The sequence below is a fragment of the Paroedura picta genome, chromosome 1, assembly GCF_049243985.1.
Source record: "Paroedura picta isolate Pp20150507F chromosome 1, Ppicta_v3.0, whole genome shotgun sequence".
NCBI lineage: Eukaryota > Metazoa > Chordata > Lepidosauria > Squamata > Gekkonidae > Paroedura > Paroedura picta.
The window spans coordinates 14478790-14494775 of NC_135369.1; the positions used below are offsets into that span (position 1 = coordinate 14478790).

A 15986-nucleotide genomic window follows, 5' to 3' on the forward strand; every position below is an offset into this window, starting at 1 on the left:
TCGCCTCTCCGCTGGCCGTCTCGCCTACTCGGGACTGAAAACTGCTCCGGGTCGGGGTCCGGGGCCCGCTCACCAGTGCCGGGCTCGTCCTCGTCGCTGGAGACGTCCTCACTCGACGCGATCCCCTCCGCCGTTGTATTACCAGTCCCTCCGGGCCCGGCCCAAGCTTGCTCACGGGCTTCAGCTGCCTGCAAGCGCCTGGCCAAGTCCGCCATGGCCCGCCGCAGGTCCTCTAGGGATTCCTCAGGTCCTACCGGGCGAAGCGCCTGCCTCAGCTGGGTGTCCCAGGTTGGGGCCAACCCCCCAGACCTCGGCGCGCTCCCCGCCGTGCTTGGGAACCCCATGGCCCGGCGCCTTCCCTTGGCCGCCGCTGCCGAGGGTCTCGGGGTCCCGGACAGCTGCTCCTGGCCCCCCGATTTTCGGAGGAAATCTCCCGGGGACATTAAACTCATGTTCCCGGGGTTTGTGGGGGTCGAGACCGCCCCGTTGCTTGAAAACGCCATCTCTGGATCCGTCCCGATAAGCGCTCGGATGCGATGCCGACCCTGGAGTTCGGTGGGAAGCTCTTACGATGTCGGGGATCCGCTTGCTAACTGAAAAAACAGGGTGCCCCTTTGAAGAAAACGTCACGCCAGGCCTGGTGAACGATACAACAGGAACAAGCTTTATTTCAGCAACGTGGAGTCCGCTGGTATGGAGTAAGAGCTTCCACCGAACTCCAGGTGGAAGCTCCCTTTTATACAAAACCCACCTCCTTAGGCTGTATTGCCCCACCCAGTACTTGCGGAGGGAACATGCTGATACAATCATGACTCATGCACATATGCGAGGTTTTCCGGGGTTCCTGATGGCCCATTTTCCTGGAACAAAGGGCCATCTCCGGGCCCTTGTCAAAAGGTGGAGGGGGACATTGAGGTTCTTTAGCGGCCATTGCCACCTCAACGATCGGGTGGGGCGCCCAGCTGCCGGCTTGCCTATGATCACCATGCCCTACCTCCGTGATCGCGGGCGCCTCTGATGGCGGGGTTCGGTCCGGTTCCCAAGCCACCAAGGACCGAACCACGACAGTTGAGAACCACCGGTCTCGGTGGAACGATCTCCAGCAACAGGGCTGAAGCACACCTTGGTCTCGGCCTCTGGTCAGCTGCTGTTGGCTAGCTAGGCAGTGTGGGCTGGACAGAAATGGGCTGCAGGGGGGCTTTCCAGGCCAGTCTTCTGAAGGAAGCCAGGCGTGAAGGTCAGCAGGTTCAGAGACGGCAGTAGAGAGGAGAGACTTCTGGGTCTCATTTTTGGGCTTCCCAGAGTTGTCTGAAGTCCTGTGCGCAAACTGGGCGATGCGGTTTTGCCAAGTGAGCCACATGCAATGCTGCGTCAACACATTTTCCTCTGTGGGCCTGGATTTTTTTGGGGGTGGTGCTCGTCAGCCGGGGACGTGGCTTCAAAACACCATTTGCCTCCTGACCTGCTCTTTGCCTGTGTCTTTCCAGGCCTCCTGCTACCTCAAACAAGGGAAATACAAAGATGCCGAGACCCTCTACAAGGAGATCCTGACCCGAGCGCACGAGAGAGAGTTTGGATCAGTCAACGGTGAGCAGAAGCCGCCGGTGGGCCGTGTGGTGGCTTTCCTTTTCCCCCTGAGTCATGCTCCCCCCGTGGTCTGAATGACCTTAGCAGCGTGATCTTGTCAGAGTTTGAAAGCTAAACTGGGCTGGCCACAGATGCTACTTGGCTCCCCGTCTTCCTGTCACATGATTCCAGGTGTCATGCGACTTCCTGTCAGTGAGCTCATCTCTCAATCGGTCCCAGTCCAGAAATGTTGAAGGAGATTAGGGTTTTATAGAATCACCTTCACTTCCTCTCCCCACAACAGACACCCTGTGTGGTAGGTGAGGCTGAGCAAGCCCTGACAGGACTGCTCTGTGAGAACATCTTCCAACAGGACGGTGACTAACCCAAGGGCACCCAGCTGGCTGCATGTGGAGGAGCGGAGAATCAAACCCAGCTGTCTCCAGGCTAGAAGCCTCCGCTCTTAACCACACCAAGCTGGCTCTTGAAGATGATAACTAGTTAGAAGGGCCTGTGAGAACCGCATAGAAGGCTGCTTTTGTGAGTCCGATAGTGCGTCTTTTCAAAGTGTGTGTCTTTTTCCCCTTCCTCCTCTGCAGGAGACAACAAGCCAATCTGGATGCATGCCGAGGAGCGAGAAGAGAGCAAGGTACCTCTTGGGACAGAGACGGGAACCGGGGTACTCTGGCCCGGAACTCCAGGGGACAAGCTGAGACCCCCCCTCCCCCCTCTATTCCCTCCACTTCTTCCTTTAGGATGCTTTGGGCTGATCCTGCGTTGAGCAGGGGGTTGAACTAGATGGCCTGTATGCCCCCTTCCCACTCTAGGATTCTAGGATTCTTCAATGATTCCTTTGTATTCCTCTCAGGATAGGCGCAAGAAGGACAGCGGCCCCTATGGGGAGTATGGCAGCTGGTACAAAGCCTGCAAAGTAGACAGGTGAGCACATTGCTCCGTCCTCAGCAACCAGGGCGGAGGGATCCAGTGGAAGAGGAGGAAGAAGAAGAAGAGTTGGTTCTTATATGCTGCTTTTCTCTAGTGGAGACCGCAAAAGGGTAAAGCCGGATTAAGCAGTTAAACAAGGAAATAAAAAGAGTATTACATCTGTGACGTATCCTGCCTGGAATGCTAGTCGGGCAGGTTCCTTCCTAAGCTCCTCAGGCAGCTCGTTCCGGCCAGTGGGAACCACGACCGAAAACGGTCAAAGAGGTGCAGTGGTTGATCTTAACCCATTTGCAGGGCATCACCGTCAGAAAGTTCCACCCAGGTGGGTGATGCTGCAGCTGTGCAGAGTGCTGAATGTCTTGCCAGCATGTGGGTCCCATGCAGCCAGCTGCCTGACCTTGGGCTAGTCACAGTCCTGTTAGAGCTGTTGTCACAGAGCAGTCCTGTTAGAGCTCCCTCAGGACCTCACAAGGGGGTCTGCCGTGGGGAGAGGAAGGGAAGGCGATCGGAAGCCACTTTGGGACTCCTTTGGGCATGGAAAAGCCAGGCATAAAAGACAGTTCTTCAAGTGCACCCAGGATAGCGTGGCAGAGCTAGATGGGGTCGTTCAAGTCAGGGAACCAAATCAATACGGTCTAAGGAAGTGAACGTTCTCACCTGGCGTCTGAATCTTAACAAACTGGGCTCTCTCTGGGTTGTCGCTTGTTTGTGAGGCTTTACATTCGAAATTATTCCCGTATTTGAAATATATGCTGCCCAGCTGATTGAGGTTGGGTACCATTCTTTTTTTTTGAGTCACGCAGAAGTCTGCCAGTGGCTACGTAGCAAGAGGTAGGATGTTGCTGATGATAGGGACTTCTGTGTCTCACCTGCAGCCCCACGGTCAACACAACCCTGAAGAGCTTGGGGGCTCTCTACCGGCGCCAGGGCAAGCTGGAAGCCGCGGAGACGCTGGAGGAGTGCGCCCTGAAAACCCGCAAGCAGGCGAGTGCCCTGATTGGCAGAGCCGGGCAGGGATGTCCCAGCAGTGGGAGGAGCAAATCCGCAGAGTGTACTCTGGTCTGTAAGCAGCTAATGTGCCAGATCACCTATGGCGAGTAAAAGTTTTCTCCTGGTGATGAGGCAGGGAGACTTTTCACCGACTTAAAGAGTTGTCGCTCCCTCTTTTGTGTTGCAAGACGGGGCAGAGGGGAGAGACGACACAAATTAGTGTGTGCAAGAAGAATATTTGAGCAACACCCCCCACCCACAACCTTGTGTCACTCTTTTTGTTAGTATTTCTCATCCCCCTCCTCTGGCTCTTGGCTCTTGGATCCTTTTGCTCTTTTAAAAACTATTATTATCAGTTTTAATTAATTAATTAATTTTAAGGTCTAAACCTTAAAATTCCAAGGTCGGCTCAGGGCAATGTACAAACATAGATTATAAATAACCTATTAACAATTTAGCAGCATCTGATTAACAGCAGCCTTTCCATCCAGAAAACTGGCCTCTGCTGTGGTTGATCTTCCCAGGGTGGATGTCTCTATGGGGAGGGGTGTCTTTTTTTTGTCAGGGGGGTCCATAGATCAGGGGTGGTCAAACTGTGGCCCTCCAGATGTCCATGGACTACAATTCCCATGAGCCGCTGCCAGCGAATGCTGGCAGGGGCTCATGGGAACTGTAGTCCATGGACCTCTGGAGGGCCACAGTTTGACCACCCCTGCCATAGATGCTTTATAGTCATTGGCCCCGAACAAAAGATTGGTGGAAGAGCTCCATCTTACAGGGCCTGCGGAACCCTGTCACTTCTGACAGGGCCTTGATCTCCTCTGGCAGCTTGGTTTCTCCAGGTTAATGATAAGGGGTTTGCAAAATCACGCATGGGATAGAGAAGGTAGAGAAAGAAGCACTTTTCTCTCTCACAGTACAAGACCTCACAGGCCCTCCATGAAATTAATGATCAGGAGGCTTAGAACAGATCAAAGGAAGTATTTCTTCAACCAAAGAGTCATGAACTTGTGGAATCCCTTGTTGCAGGAAGTGGTGGCAGATACATGCATGGCTTCACGTGTGGACTGGATAAATATATGGATCAGAGGTCCTGTGTGGCTGTTAGCCATAAGGAAGAGATGGAGCATTCTGTCTGGGGCGGGGAATCTCTGTGTTCTTGGTGCTTGGGGGGGGGCAGAATGGGAGGGCTTCTGGAGTTCTAGCCCTGCTAGTGGACCTCCTGATGGCCCCTGGGTTTTGGCCACGGTGTGACACAGAGCATTGGACTGGCTGGGCCACTGGCCTGATCCAACATGGCTTCTCTTGCGTTCTGCTTCCTCCAGGGCATGGACGCTATCAACCAGAGCAAAGTGGTGGAACTACTGAAGGACGGAAACCGGTCGGAACATCGGCTGGCCCGCGAGGGAGCATCTGGTGCCAACAAGTGTGAAAACGGAGCCGAACCGGAAGACGGGCCAGCAGAGTGGTCTGGGGTAAGAGCCAGCGGGGCTCAGGGTGTCCTAGCCCGTCAAGCTGTTTGCTTGTCCTTTCGGATGTAGCTTAGAAGGTATCCGTTTTGATTTCATTGACTTGCCTTATCGCAGTATGCCAGAGAACAGTGGTTGTCATGCACGGAAACATGAGCTTGCATGGCACAGAAGGTAGAACGCATCGGGGAGAGGGGATCTGGATAGCTGCCTCCTGTCTGGGCTTCCCTTCTTCTGCACCTCCACCAGAGCACTTCTGTAGGTTTCCTCCAGGACCAAAACTGGATAAGAAGCAAAGGCATGCTCCTCCCCACATATTAAAGTCTTTATAGTAGGAATTCCCAACCAATGGTCCGCAGACCCCAGGAATCCGCGGGAGCTCCAGAGGGGATTTAATGGCCTTTCCCCTCTTGCCTTAATGGACTAGGCCACAAGCTAGGGAACTGATCGCTTCCATTGTCCCCCTTCCTGCCATCTGAGCATGAGTGAGAACTCTCGCGGTTTCTGCACCTGGGAGGGGTGGAGCTTGCATGCCTACTCCCATCTTAAACTGCCTCCTGACTCTCTCCCCCCCCCCCCCAGTACTCCTTGAGCTTCCCTGTTAACATGGGTGGTGGTGTCATTTTTGGTGACATGTCACTTTTGGGGGCGTGGCAGGGAGGTGTGGCCAGTTGACATCACTTCTGGGGCTCCTCAAAGCCTGGAAAATTATTTCAAGGGCTCCTCCAAGGTCAGAAGGTAGAAAAAGGCTGCCTTATAGTTTTACTTTTTACAGGGTTTAACAAATTGGAGTCATGCGTGTGTTCATTTAAGGCGGGACAGGAGGAGGAAGTGGATTCGAATCCCAACCTTCCTCATTGGATAACCACAAAATGCCTTCCATGGAGAAAGGGGAGAAATGGAAGCTTTTGAGGATTCCCAAACTGTGCGGCAAACAGGAATAAGCCATTTTTCCAGTGAACGCATTACACGCAATATGAAAATGTGATTTGTATTTCTAAACGGCCAAACGGGACGGAGTCACGTCCTGTTGAGGGGGCTTCCAATCCTGTTTTATTATCTTCTAGCTCCGCATTGTGTGTTTTTGTAAGCTTCCAGGACCAGCCTTTGAGTTGAAAACAGGTCTTTGCAGCCCAATACACAGCCAAATGAGGGCTGGGCCAAGAGCTGGGAGGGTGGGTTATAGAACCATAGAACCATAGAGTTGGAAGGGGCCATACAGGCCATCTAGTCCAACCCCCTGCTCAACCCAGGATCAGCCCTAAGCATCCTAAAGCATCCAAGAAAAGTGTGTCTCCAACCTTTGCTTGAAGACTGCCATTGAGGGGGAGCTCACCACCTCCTGAGGCAGCCTATTCCACGGCTGAACTACTCTGACTGTGAACATTTTTTCCTGGTATCTAGCCTACTAGATATTACTTTTGTATCACATTGTAAACAGTTTTAATTGAAATTCACACGTCATTTCATTGTTTATTGCATTGCTACATAGCTGCTTCCCTTTTTCCCTAGAAGAAGCACCCACGAAATGGGTGGGCCCAACTACCGTTGGGAGTTTCCAGCAACCGCCAGGGGACCACTGTGGGAGAACTGCATTGCCTTTATGGCTCTGGGCTTTGTTTCCTTGCTGTGGAAAAAAGGCTAAAACAGTTTTGTGCAGGGGTAGTCAATCTGTGATCCTCCAGATGTCCATGGATTACAATTCCCATGAGCCCCTGCCAGCATTTGCTGGCAGGGGGCTCCTGGGAATTGTAGTCCATGGACATCCAGAGGACCACAGGTTGACTACCCCTGGTGTATTGCACAGACACTTTATTTGCATTGCATTAGGTCATTCATTTATAAAAAAATTATGGTGAATGCAACAGAAATGCACTGTCCCTGTACATTGGGTTAACTGCTTTCACTTGGTGTGTTTTGCCCATTGTATTTCCTTCCGCTTTATCGTCTTCTTCCCCTTCCAGGCGGGCTCCGGGGCCCTGCGGCGCAGCGGCTCCTTCGGGAAGCTGCGTGACGCCCTGCGACGGAGCAGTGAGATGCTGGTGAAGAAGCTGCAGGGGAGCAGCCCGCAAGAGCCCCGGAACCCTGGGTGAGCGCTTAGCTGGACACTGGCTCGGCAGAAGCAAAGCAGTGCTGCCCCCAGCTGGCTTATGCTGTTGGAATGCGTTAGGTTGGGGGTCCAGAACACGAGGAACCCCCTGCATAAAAAGGCTTCTTTCACGTTGTCTGTGATAGTAATAAGAATATAAACACTCCAAGTCTTATAAGGTATTTCTCTTGAAGTCTGACCAAAATGACCCGGATTTCATTCATAGAATGATAGAGTTGGAAGGGACCTCCTGGGTCATCTAGTCCAACCCCCTGCACTAGGCAGGACACTCCCAACCCTATCGCTCATCCAGAGAGCCAGTTTGGTGTAGTGGTTAGGAGTGCGGGCTTCTAATCTGGCGTGCCGGGTTCGATTCTGCGCTCCCCCACATGCAGCCAGCTGGGTGACCTTGGGCTCAACACAGCACTGATAAAACTGTTCTGACCGAGCAGTGATATCAGGGCTCTCTCAGCCTCACCCACCCCACAGGGTGTCTGTTGTGGGGAGAGGAATAGGAAGGCGACTGTAAGCCGCTTTGAGCCTCCTTCGGGTAGGGAAAAGTGGCATATAAGAACCAACTCTTCTTCTTCTAACCTGCCACCCCCTTGAACCTTCACAGAATCAGCTAAAAGTGTATAAAACTTATAAACCTCTAGAAGGACTTAAGTATGCCAATGAGTTGGTGCACCGAATGCAGTTTCTCATCTGGTCAGAAAAATCAAAGCCTTCCTTGGGCCTCTTAATTGGCTTTCTTGAGCTCAGCTGTCTCCTACTACAAACATATAACAATGAAAATAAATGCAGCATACCTTTTAAAAAGGCAATGTTGTGCAAAAGACAAAAGAGCCATAACTTTACAGAGCGCATTGACAAACAAAGCGCATACTTACATACAGAACTTTTTATTTGGGAAGATAAACCTTCTCCGTCTGTGGATGACCGTGATAGAATTGATCGGACTCAGCATCAGGCCGCGACATATGTTCTGTCTTGATCTAGATGTAGTAACAACTGAAAATCTTAAGATAATTCTTTAGAAAAGGATTAGACTGGAGGGTCCCCAACTTTTGTGAGCCTGGTGCCACATTTGGAATTTTGATAGGAATTGAGTGGTACCCCAAACTGGCTGCCACAGGTGGTGAAGCTAAACCCAAAATGGGTGCCACAAGAGGTGGATCTAAGCCCAAAATGGCTGCCACAGGAGGTGGAGCTAAACCCAAAATGGCTGCCACAGGAGGTGGAGCTAAGCCCAAAATGGATGCCACAGGAGGTGGAGCTAAGCCCAAAATGGATGCCACAGGAGGTGGAGCTAAGCCCAAAATGGCCTTCAAAATGACAATAAACTTGTCTGCATGGCTCCCAAAAGGGGAGTGGGAAAATGGAAGCCTTCCCTCTTCTCTTATCCCCAGCAGGGATAACTTCCCCCCTGTCCATCCACAAAGGATTTGCTTGGACTGACATGGGCACTTGGACCAACCCTCTCTCATAGATCTATCTAATCTAATTCGCCAACATGGGGCCCACCAGTATTTCCCTTGGCACCCTCTGAGCGTTCCAGAAAGTAGAAGGCAAGGGTTATTATTGGCTGTCCTTGTTTACATCAAATGCTTTTCTTTTGAGTCCCCCGCAAGAAAACTCCCATTCCTTCCCGCACCCCGTCCCTAAGGCTGAACCTGTTTCCACTTTTGACTCCCCGTAGGATGAAGCGAGCCAGCTCTCTGAACTTCCTCAACAAGAGCGTTGAAGAAGAGTCGAGCCAGGTAGGTGCCCTGATTGTGCCACTTCGTTTCTCCCGGTTTATCCTCCAACCGGAGCCTGTGAGGCGGGCCACGCCACGAGGCAGCAGGGACTTGGCTGCCAGGCAAAGACTTGGCATCTCCCAGAGTGGAGGGTCCCCAACTTTTGTGAACCTGGTGCCACATTTGGAATCTTGCTAGGCAGTGGTGAGCAGTACCCCAAAATGACTGCCACAGGTGGCGAAGCTAAACCCCAAAGGGCTGCCCAGCCCCCTGCCACGTTTGGCCCCCCTTAGGAAAAAATAGTTCTTCAGCTGAACTTCAGCCTCGGGACAGGCACCTGGAGTTTGCGCTGGTGGAGCAGGAGAACAAAGTTTGAGTCCAGTGGCAGCTTGGAGATACCAACAAAGCTTAATTCTGGGCCTCCGGGCACCCAAAGGACGTGGTGGCTGGTCAAGATTCGAACCCATGTCTTCCAGAGCCCTAACCTGAGACATGTACGGCTTTTTCCACTGTGACTGACCAGTCTGCTGTCCCCCTTCCTTTCTCCTTCCAGGGCTCCAGTAGTCTGTCCGACAGCCGGGGGCTCAGTGCTAGCAACGTAGACCTTTCTCGACGTAGCTCCCTGCTGGCGTGAGGAGCAGCTCGGCCCACTCCCGCTCGAAGACCCGGGAGCCTCGGACTCTTTGGCCTTCCGTTCACTGCTGCTCCAGTGTCATGACCGTCTGTCCCCGAAAGGTGCCGGGAGAGCCCCACCCCACCCTCATCTGCTGGGTTGCGACTCTCCCTTTGTGGCATTGGATACCACCACCATCCCCCAGACACGCATGTGCGTCCTCCGCTGACGTCTTCCTCTCCAACACCATCACGTGGCTGTAGCCACCGTCCATTTCTTGCGCCTCGTTCCCGGAAGAGAGGCTTCCACCATCAGCTCCTAACTCGTCTTCTCCCAAATCCCTCCACGGCTTCTTGTACGGGATCGGCTGCTTCTGCCGGCCATTCAGGGACCCTGCCCTGCACTCTTCGTAGGCGTATGCGCTATGTATGTTTCCAAGGTGGATGGAGCTTTCTTTCCCTAGGAATGCTGGGGATTGTAGTTCTTCTGGGGGGTGGTACAAGGGCAGCAGACAGGTTTGGAATGTTGGGGTGTTTGTATGTGGGGTTTTTTTTGTGTGTGTGTGTGTGTCTGTGTGTATGTGTTGCCGAATTCTCTGCTTCCCCGAAAGCAAGGGCCAAAAAACACCGGAGAGAAGAAGAAAAATCTCAATGGGCCCTGCGTATCCCATAGCACCCTCTAAGACCAGCTTGCTTCCTTGCTGGATTTAACTAGATTAAAGACCCCCCAAGCAAGGAGAACTACAATTCCCAAAGTTCTCTGTGGGAAGCCATGAGGCCCCCGCCCCCTTTTCCGTGTGTGTGTCTCTTGTTTAGCATTTTGTGTTTTGGTCTCAGGGAGACGCTGTTCCTCTTCCAGGCTCCAATCCCTGCCTTTCACACGCCTGTCCCCATTGGTGGCCGGGGCACTCAGACGGACGCCTCCCCAGCCGATGTCTCTCCCGTGCCCATCTGAGGCTGGTGCTGGTGGTTCCCCCATCCGAGGTCTTCAGATCCCTCCCTCTCCAATTTGTGTGGGTTTGAGGGAAGGGGGATCATCTCTCTGCAGGGGCCTGTCTCTCTCCTGGGTGCCAGCTAGCGAGGATCCCAGTAAATCAGGGGTAGTCAAACTGCGGCCCTCCAGATGTCCATGGACTACAATTCCCATGAGCCCCTGCCAGCGTTCGCTGGCAGGGGCTCATGGGAATTGTAGTCCATGGACATCTGGAGGGCCGCAATTTGACTACCCCTGCAGTAGATGATTGTATTCTCATCTTGCCAGGGCAGGCATCACAGCCTTAGCCGCCTTCCCTTCCTGCTAGACTGCATCATGCGTAATGGGGAGGAGGTGAAGGCAGCATTCCTTGAGGTTTGCTTTCTGTGGATCACCCAACACTGGAAACCAATGCTGCACTTCGTGCAGGGGAGGCCAAACCTGTGGCTCTCCAAATGGCCATGGACTACAACTCCTAGGGGCCCCTGCAAGGACTGTGTAGGCAGGGGCTCGTGGGAATCGTAGTCCATGGGCATCTAGAGAGCCACAGTTTGACCGCCCCTGGCTTTAGTGGCTGGAGTAGGCGGGAAAGGTCTGCAGGGGGATCCTGGGGAGACGAGGGAAGGGATAGGGGGACAATTATGCAAGCAGGTACTGAAACAGATTCACGAAGCCCTCCGCCCTGTGCGTCTACACGCGATTAACGTTCTCCACCGTTCAGTCGCTTGGGGAAAAAGCGAAGCGAAGCTGTTTTTCTGTTCTGGGAAAGTTTACTCCCTTGCGGAATCCCGAGAGAAAGGGCAGAAGATCCATTTTTGCCACCTGCGCACCAAGCATTTCCTTCCTTTTCGTAAACAGCCGCCGATACGCCTCTGGATCCGCATAAGGCTCTCTTGCGCCTCACCGGGGGAAGCATTTCAGTCACAGCCGCTTCTTCCTTCACCTGCGTCCCGGCCGACGGAAAAGCCATCTCCTGCCGAGGCGTGTCACCTTTCGGTGCCGTTACCGAAAGCACAGGGGTATGGCACCGTCTCCTGGGAGCCGGTCCCCGTTCTCCCATCTCTCCACTGTCGTTCGCAACTCTCACTATTTAAGAAACGCAAGGTACAGAGCAAGCGACGGGGAGAAAGCCCTTTCCCCTTAATACGGCTGGCGGGGAGGCCGTGGGCTTCGGCTGTGTGCAGAGAAAAGCCCTTTGCTGTAGGCAGAGGCCAAGGCCGTTTCACCATTGCTGAGTATGGGCAGAGGGCTGGGTAGCTACTAGGGGTGGGTGGGTGTGAGTAGGATGGGGCAAGTTTTGCTCTCTATTTAATTATGTCGCTGTAGAAATTAAAAAGAACAGGAAACTCCTATGACAAGTGAAGGTGTTTGGTTTTTTGCCTCTTTGTCCTTTACTGGGAGCTTAAAGGTGCTGAGCCTGTTTGGAGTATAATGTGGGGAGGTTAATATAACTTTTGTACTGCACCTTGTGGCACAGAGTGGTAAGGCAACGACATGCAGTCTGAAAGCTCTGCCCATGAGGCTGGGAGTTCAATCCCAGCAGCCGGCTCAAGGCTGATTCAGCCTTCCATCCTTCCGAGGTCGGTAAAATGAGTACCCAGCTTGCTGGGGGGTAAACGGTAATGACTGGGGAAGGCACTGGCAAACCACCCCGTATTGAGTCTGCCATGAAAACGCTGGAGGGTGTCACTCCAAGGGTCAGACATGACTCTGTGCTTGCACAGGGGATACCTTTACCGTTACTGCAGCTTAAGGAACAGGGTATAGAGGAATAAGCACCTGTCAAAGGGGATTCGATAGATTCGTGGATGGTAGGTCTCTCCGTGGTGAGTGAGGGGAACCTCCACATTCAGTGGCACTAATCCTCTGAATTCCAGAGTCAGAAGGCAAAATTAGGGGACGGCCTTGTCCTCTCTGCCCCGTTGCTGGCCCTCCAGAGGAACTGGCTGGCCAACTTAGAAGAAGAGTTGGTTTTTATATGCCACTTTTCTCTACCCGAAGGAGGCTCATAGCAGCATACATTCACCTTCCCTTTCCTCTCCTCTCCCCACAACAGGCACCCTGTGAGGTGGGTGAGGCTGAGAGAGCCCTGACATTACTGCTCGGTCAGAACTGCTTGATCAGTGCTGGGGTGAGCCCAAGGTCACCCGGCTGGCTGCACGTGGGGGAGTGGGGAATCTAACCCCGCTCGCCAGATTAGAAGTCAGTGCGCCTAACCACTACAGCAAGCTGGCTTATTTTGTGAGGCAGGATGGTTGACTAGATGGACCCTCACTGGTCTGGTCAGCAGGGCTCTTCTAGTGTTTTTATGAGGGGAAGGCCTCCAGAGGAACTGGTTGAGGCAGGATGCTGGACTAGATGGGCCACTAGGCTGATCCAGCATACCCCATAGCATACATAGTTTACAGCAGGGGTCCCCTGGTGTCTGCAGAGTGTTTTTGAAGTGTGGGCAGGGCCAGCTTGGGCATTTGCCCCGCAAAGCTTCTCATTGGTCTTAGGAGATCTGACGAGCTTTACAGATTGTTTTTTTTAAGTAAGTCAGGCAGCATTTGTTGCCATAGCACAAGGATCTTCACTGTGTGCCTGAAAGTAAGTTGGAGCAGCCATTTTGTGCCTGGCTCCACCTCCTGGGGCAGCCATTTTGTGGCTGCACCTACAGTTACTCAAACAGGCAGTCTGATTAGTTGAGGGGAATTTGCTTTAAAGGAGACAAAGCGAGAGGGGGTAACTGGGATTCTCCAGTTACGTTTAAGGAGATTTTTCCCCTCAAGAGAACTCTCTGAATATACCTGGCTAGGTTTACTTTAAAGGGTTTTTAGAAATTAAAATAGAAATAAATGGGCAAAACACACCTACACACTGAAAACTCATACAAGGCTAGCTCATAGGAAATCAGGAAGTAGGGGGAATATAGCAATTTGGAAGGGAAATTCTGGCTGCTAGTCTCAAAGATATAGGTCTGTGGAAGCAGCAGCAAAATGACCAGTGTTTCAAATGCTACTGGTTGGGGTGTATGGAGGATCCAAGAACACTCACTTACTGATAAGGGCAAAATACTCCCGGGGCTAGCTGAAGTTATTAGCCCCAAAACATTAACTCAGTGGGCTTTCTGGGGGTAGATTTAGGTTTACCTGAGTTGAGCTATAGGCATAAATGTTGAACGCTGACCCCATAATACTGGATGGGAAAAACTGGTCTATAGCGTTTAGTATTGCTTAATGAGGGTAAATGGGTAAGAGGAAGTGAGGCTGGATTAATACGAGGTGGGGCAATAGGTTCCCAGGGTGCCCATTGTCCTAATTTATGCATCTCTCGAGATACAGAGGAGGCTGTTAGCAGGGCAGGCATTCTTTAAATAACACATCCAGACTTATCTCCGTCCAACATCCATTTTAGTGTCATTTTTTGGTCGGGCAGTGTGTTGTCTGTGATACCTGAAATACTGGAGGAAGGGTGTTTATGGTTTTCTATCTATAAACTGGCCACCAACAAGAGGAGGGTCTGACTGCTAGCACCACCGCCTGCTGTCAGAGGTAGAAAGTTGTCCACAGGCTTAGAAAAGTTTTGGTCAGCTTTTTTCAATCTTTGGACCAGGGAACTTCTGGAGAAAAAAAATCCAAGCTTTGAGGTACCCTGGAAGTGGTGACACACCCTTTCTGTGAGGCGGGCACAGAAGTACGATGCAGGAGCCAGCAAATCATTTACCATTTCCATTTGTGGAGAAAGAGAGTAGGCCCGTAGAGCAACAGGAGAAGTGAGCTCCAGTAACATCTAGAGATTCGAATTTCTGGAAATGTCCACGTAACCACAGGGAAGCTCTCACATTAACCCGGCATTCCTCGGCACCCCAGTCGCCATTCCCTGGATTGGCGCCCCTGATTTACAGCAAAGAAGTGGACAACATAAAGAAACGGGAGACTGGCGAAAGTTTGGACTTTACCTGCGTCACACCTGGGGTGGCTGGCCCCTTTATTAGGATCTCTCTCTTTCCCACCATGTTAGCCAAGCATAGTTCTGCTCCTACTAGTGTCTAATTTTGGATCCTTTGTGGGCGTGTCTTTCCCCTGATGGGTGACTGCACCTGAATCCTACACCTCTCCTGTGTTCCAGCTATTTCCTCGCATAATTTCTAGAGTTCTGAGTGGGGTTAGTCGTCTCCATTTGATTCTAGCAACAGTTCCCCTGAGGAAGAAGCAAGAGAGACCATGTGAACCAGGATCTTTCAAGTCCGGGTCTTCTCCTCTAATCCCAATGCCCCCACTGGTACTTTTTGGATCGTTCTGTGTATTGCAGGGGTGACCAAACTGTGGCTCTCCAGATGTCCATGGACTACAATTTCCATGAGTTCCAGCCAGTGTTGGCAGTGGCCCATGGGAATTGTAGTTCATGGACATCTGAAGAGCCACCGTTTGCCCCCCACCCCACCCTGAGTGTGTTGGCTCAGATCCTGCTCTGCCTCAGGAGACTGGGTCCCGACAGCAGTTGAGTAGTACCCATAATTCTCAGATGGTAACCCCAGCTTACTAACAAAGCTGTTTCTGTGCTGTTTGTGGGGCACAGATGTGCAGGGGGTAGGGTTGCCAACTCTGGATTGGAAAAGAACTGGAGAGTTGAGGGGTGGAGTGTGCAGAGGGAAGGAATCTCAGCACGGCACAGGGCTATAGAGTCCATCTTCCTTTAGGACCAACAGTGACCCCTGCCCCAGACTGTGGGGAAAGGAGCAGGGAGAGGACTGGGGGCTGGGGGCATAGTTGGATCTAAATGGGTATGGAACCACCTGGGAAACCAACGAGGGATGGGGGATAGGGTTGCCAGAACCAGGGTGGGAAACTCCTGGAAAGTTGGGGAGATGGAAGTGGGGTGCAATGCCATAGAGTCCCCCCCCCCCCCAAAGCATCCATTTTCTCCACGGGGACTGATCCCTATTGCCTGGAGATGAGCTGCAATGCCTTGGAATCCCCAGGTCCCAATTGAAGGCTGGCATCCCTATGTCAGTACCATGCATTGTACTATTTCTGGCCACAGCAACAAATTTGTTGGCTGTTGTGGGTTTTCCAGGCCATGTGGCTGTAATTTGTTAGTCTTCTCTTGCCGTCTCCTCCCTCAGAAGATGCCAGCCAGAGCTAGTGGAGAACCAACTCTTCTTCTTCTAAAACAACAGTCAGTTGACTGCCACAAAAATCTCCAGGTATTTCCCAACCCAGAGGTGGCAACCCGATCTTTGCCACTGAACACCAGTGTAAGATACTAGTGCAGGTGTAGTCAAACTGTGGCCCTCCTGATGTCCATGGACTACAATTCCCATGAGCCCCTGCCAGCGAATGCTGGCAGGGGCTCATGGGAATTGTAGTCAATGGACATCTGGTGGGCCGCAGTTTGACTACCGCTGTACTAGTCTAAGGAAGTGGTACAGTCTTCTCTGCCACCTCATTCCACTGAAAGTTGCTCAAGGTATCAAAAGGAAGAGTTGTGATTCGAGGATAATAAATGCTATTGTGAAATCCGAATCTCTCCTCCGGGTCGTTGGTAGGATCTCCAAGGAACGTCCAGCCACACTCTGCACACCCGTTAATTCTGACGTATGTTTTTATACATGCACAGCT

At 52.2% G+C, this 15986-nt stretch overlaps 1 protein-coding gene across 2 annotated transcripts in view; it reads left to right on the plus strand.

The window, feature by feature from the left end:
* Window positions 1-10556, plus strand: part of KLC2 (kinesin light chain 2) — a 31218-nt gene extending 20662 nt beyond the window's left edge. For both annotated transcript variants that reach the window (XM_077322927.1, XM_077322936.1), the window contains exons 9-16: window positions 1488-1587; window positions 2166-2215; window positions 2435-2505; window positions 3387-3495; window positions 4827-4976; window positions 6935-7059; window positions 8759-8819; window positions 9352-10556. In XM_077322927.1, coding sequence (XP_077179042.1) covers window positions 1488-1587; window positions 2166-2215; window positions 2435-2505; window positions 3387-3495; window positions 4827-4976; window positions 6935-7059; window positions 8759-8819; window positions 9352-9432 — 747 coding nt within the window. In that variant the 3' untranslated portion in view covers window positions 9433-10556. The remainder of the gene's footprint in view (window positions 1-1487; window positions 1588-2165; window positions 2216-2434; window positions 2506-3386; window positions 3496-4826; window positions 4977-6934; window positions 7060-8758; window positions 8820-9351) is intronic.
* The last annotated feature ends 5430 nt before the right edge of the window (window positions 10557-15986 follow it).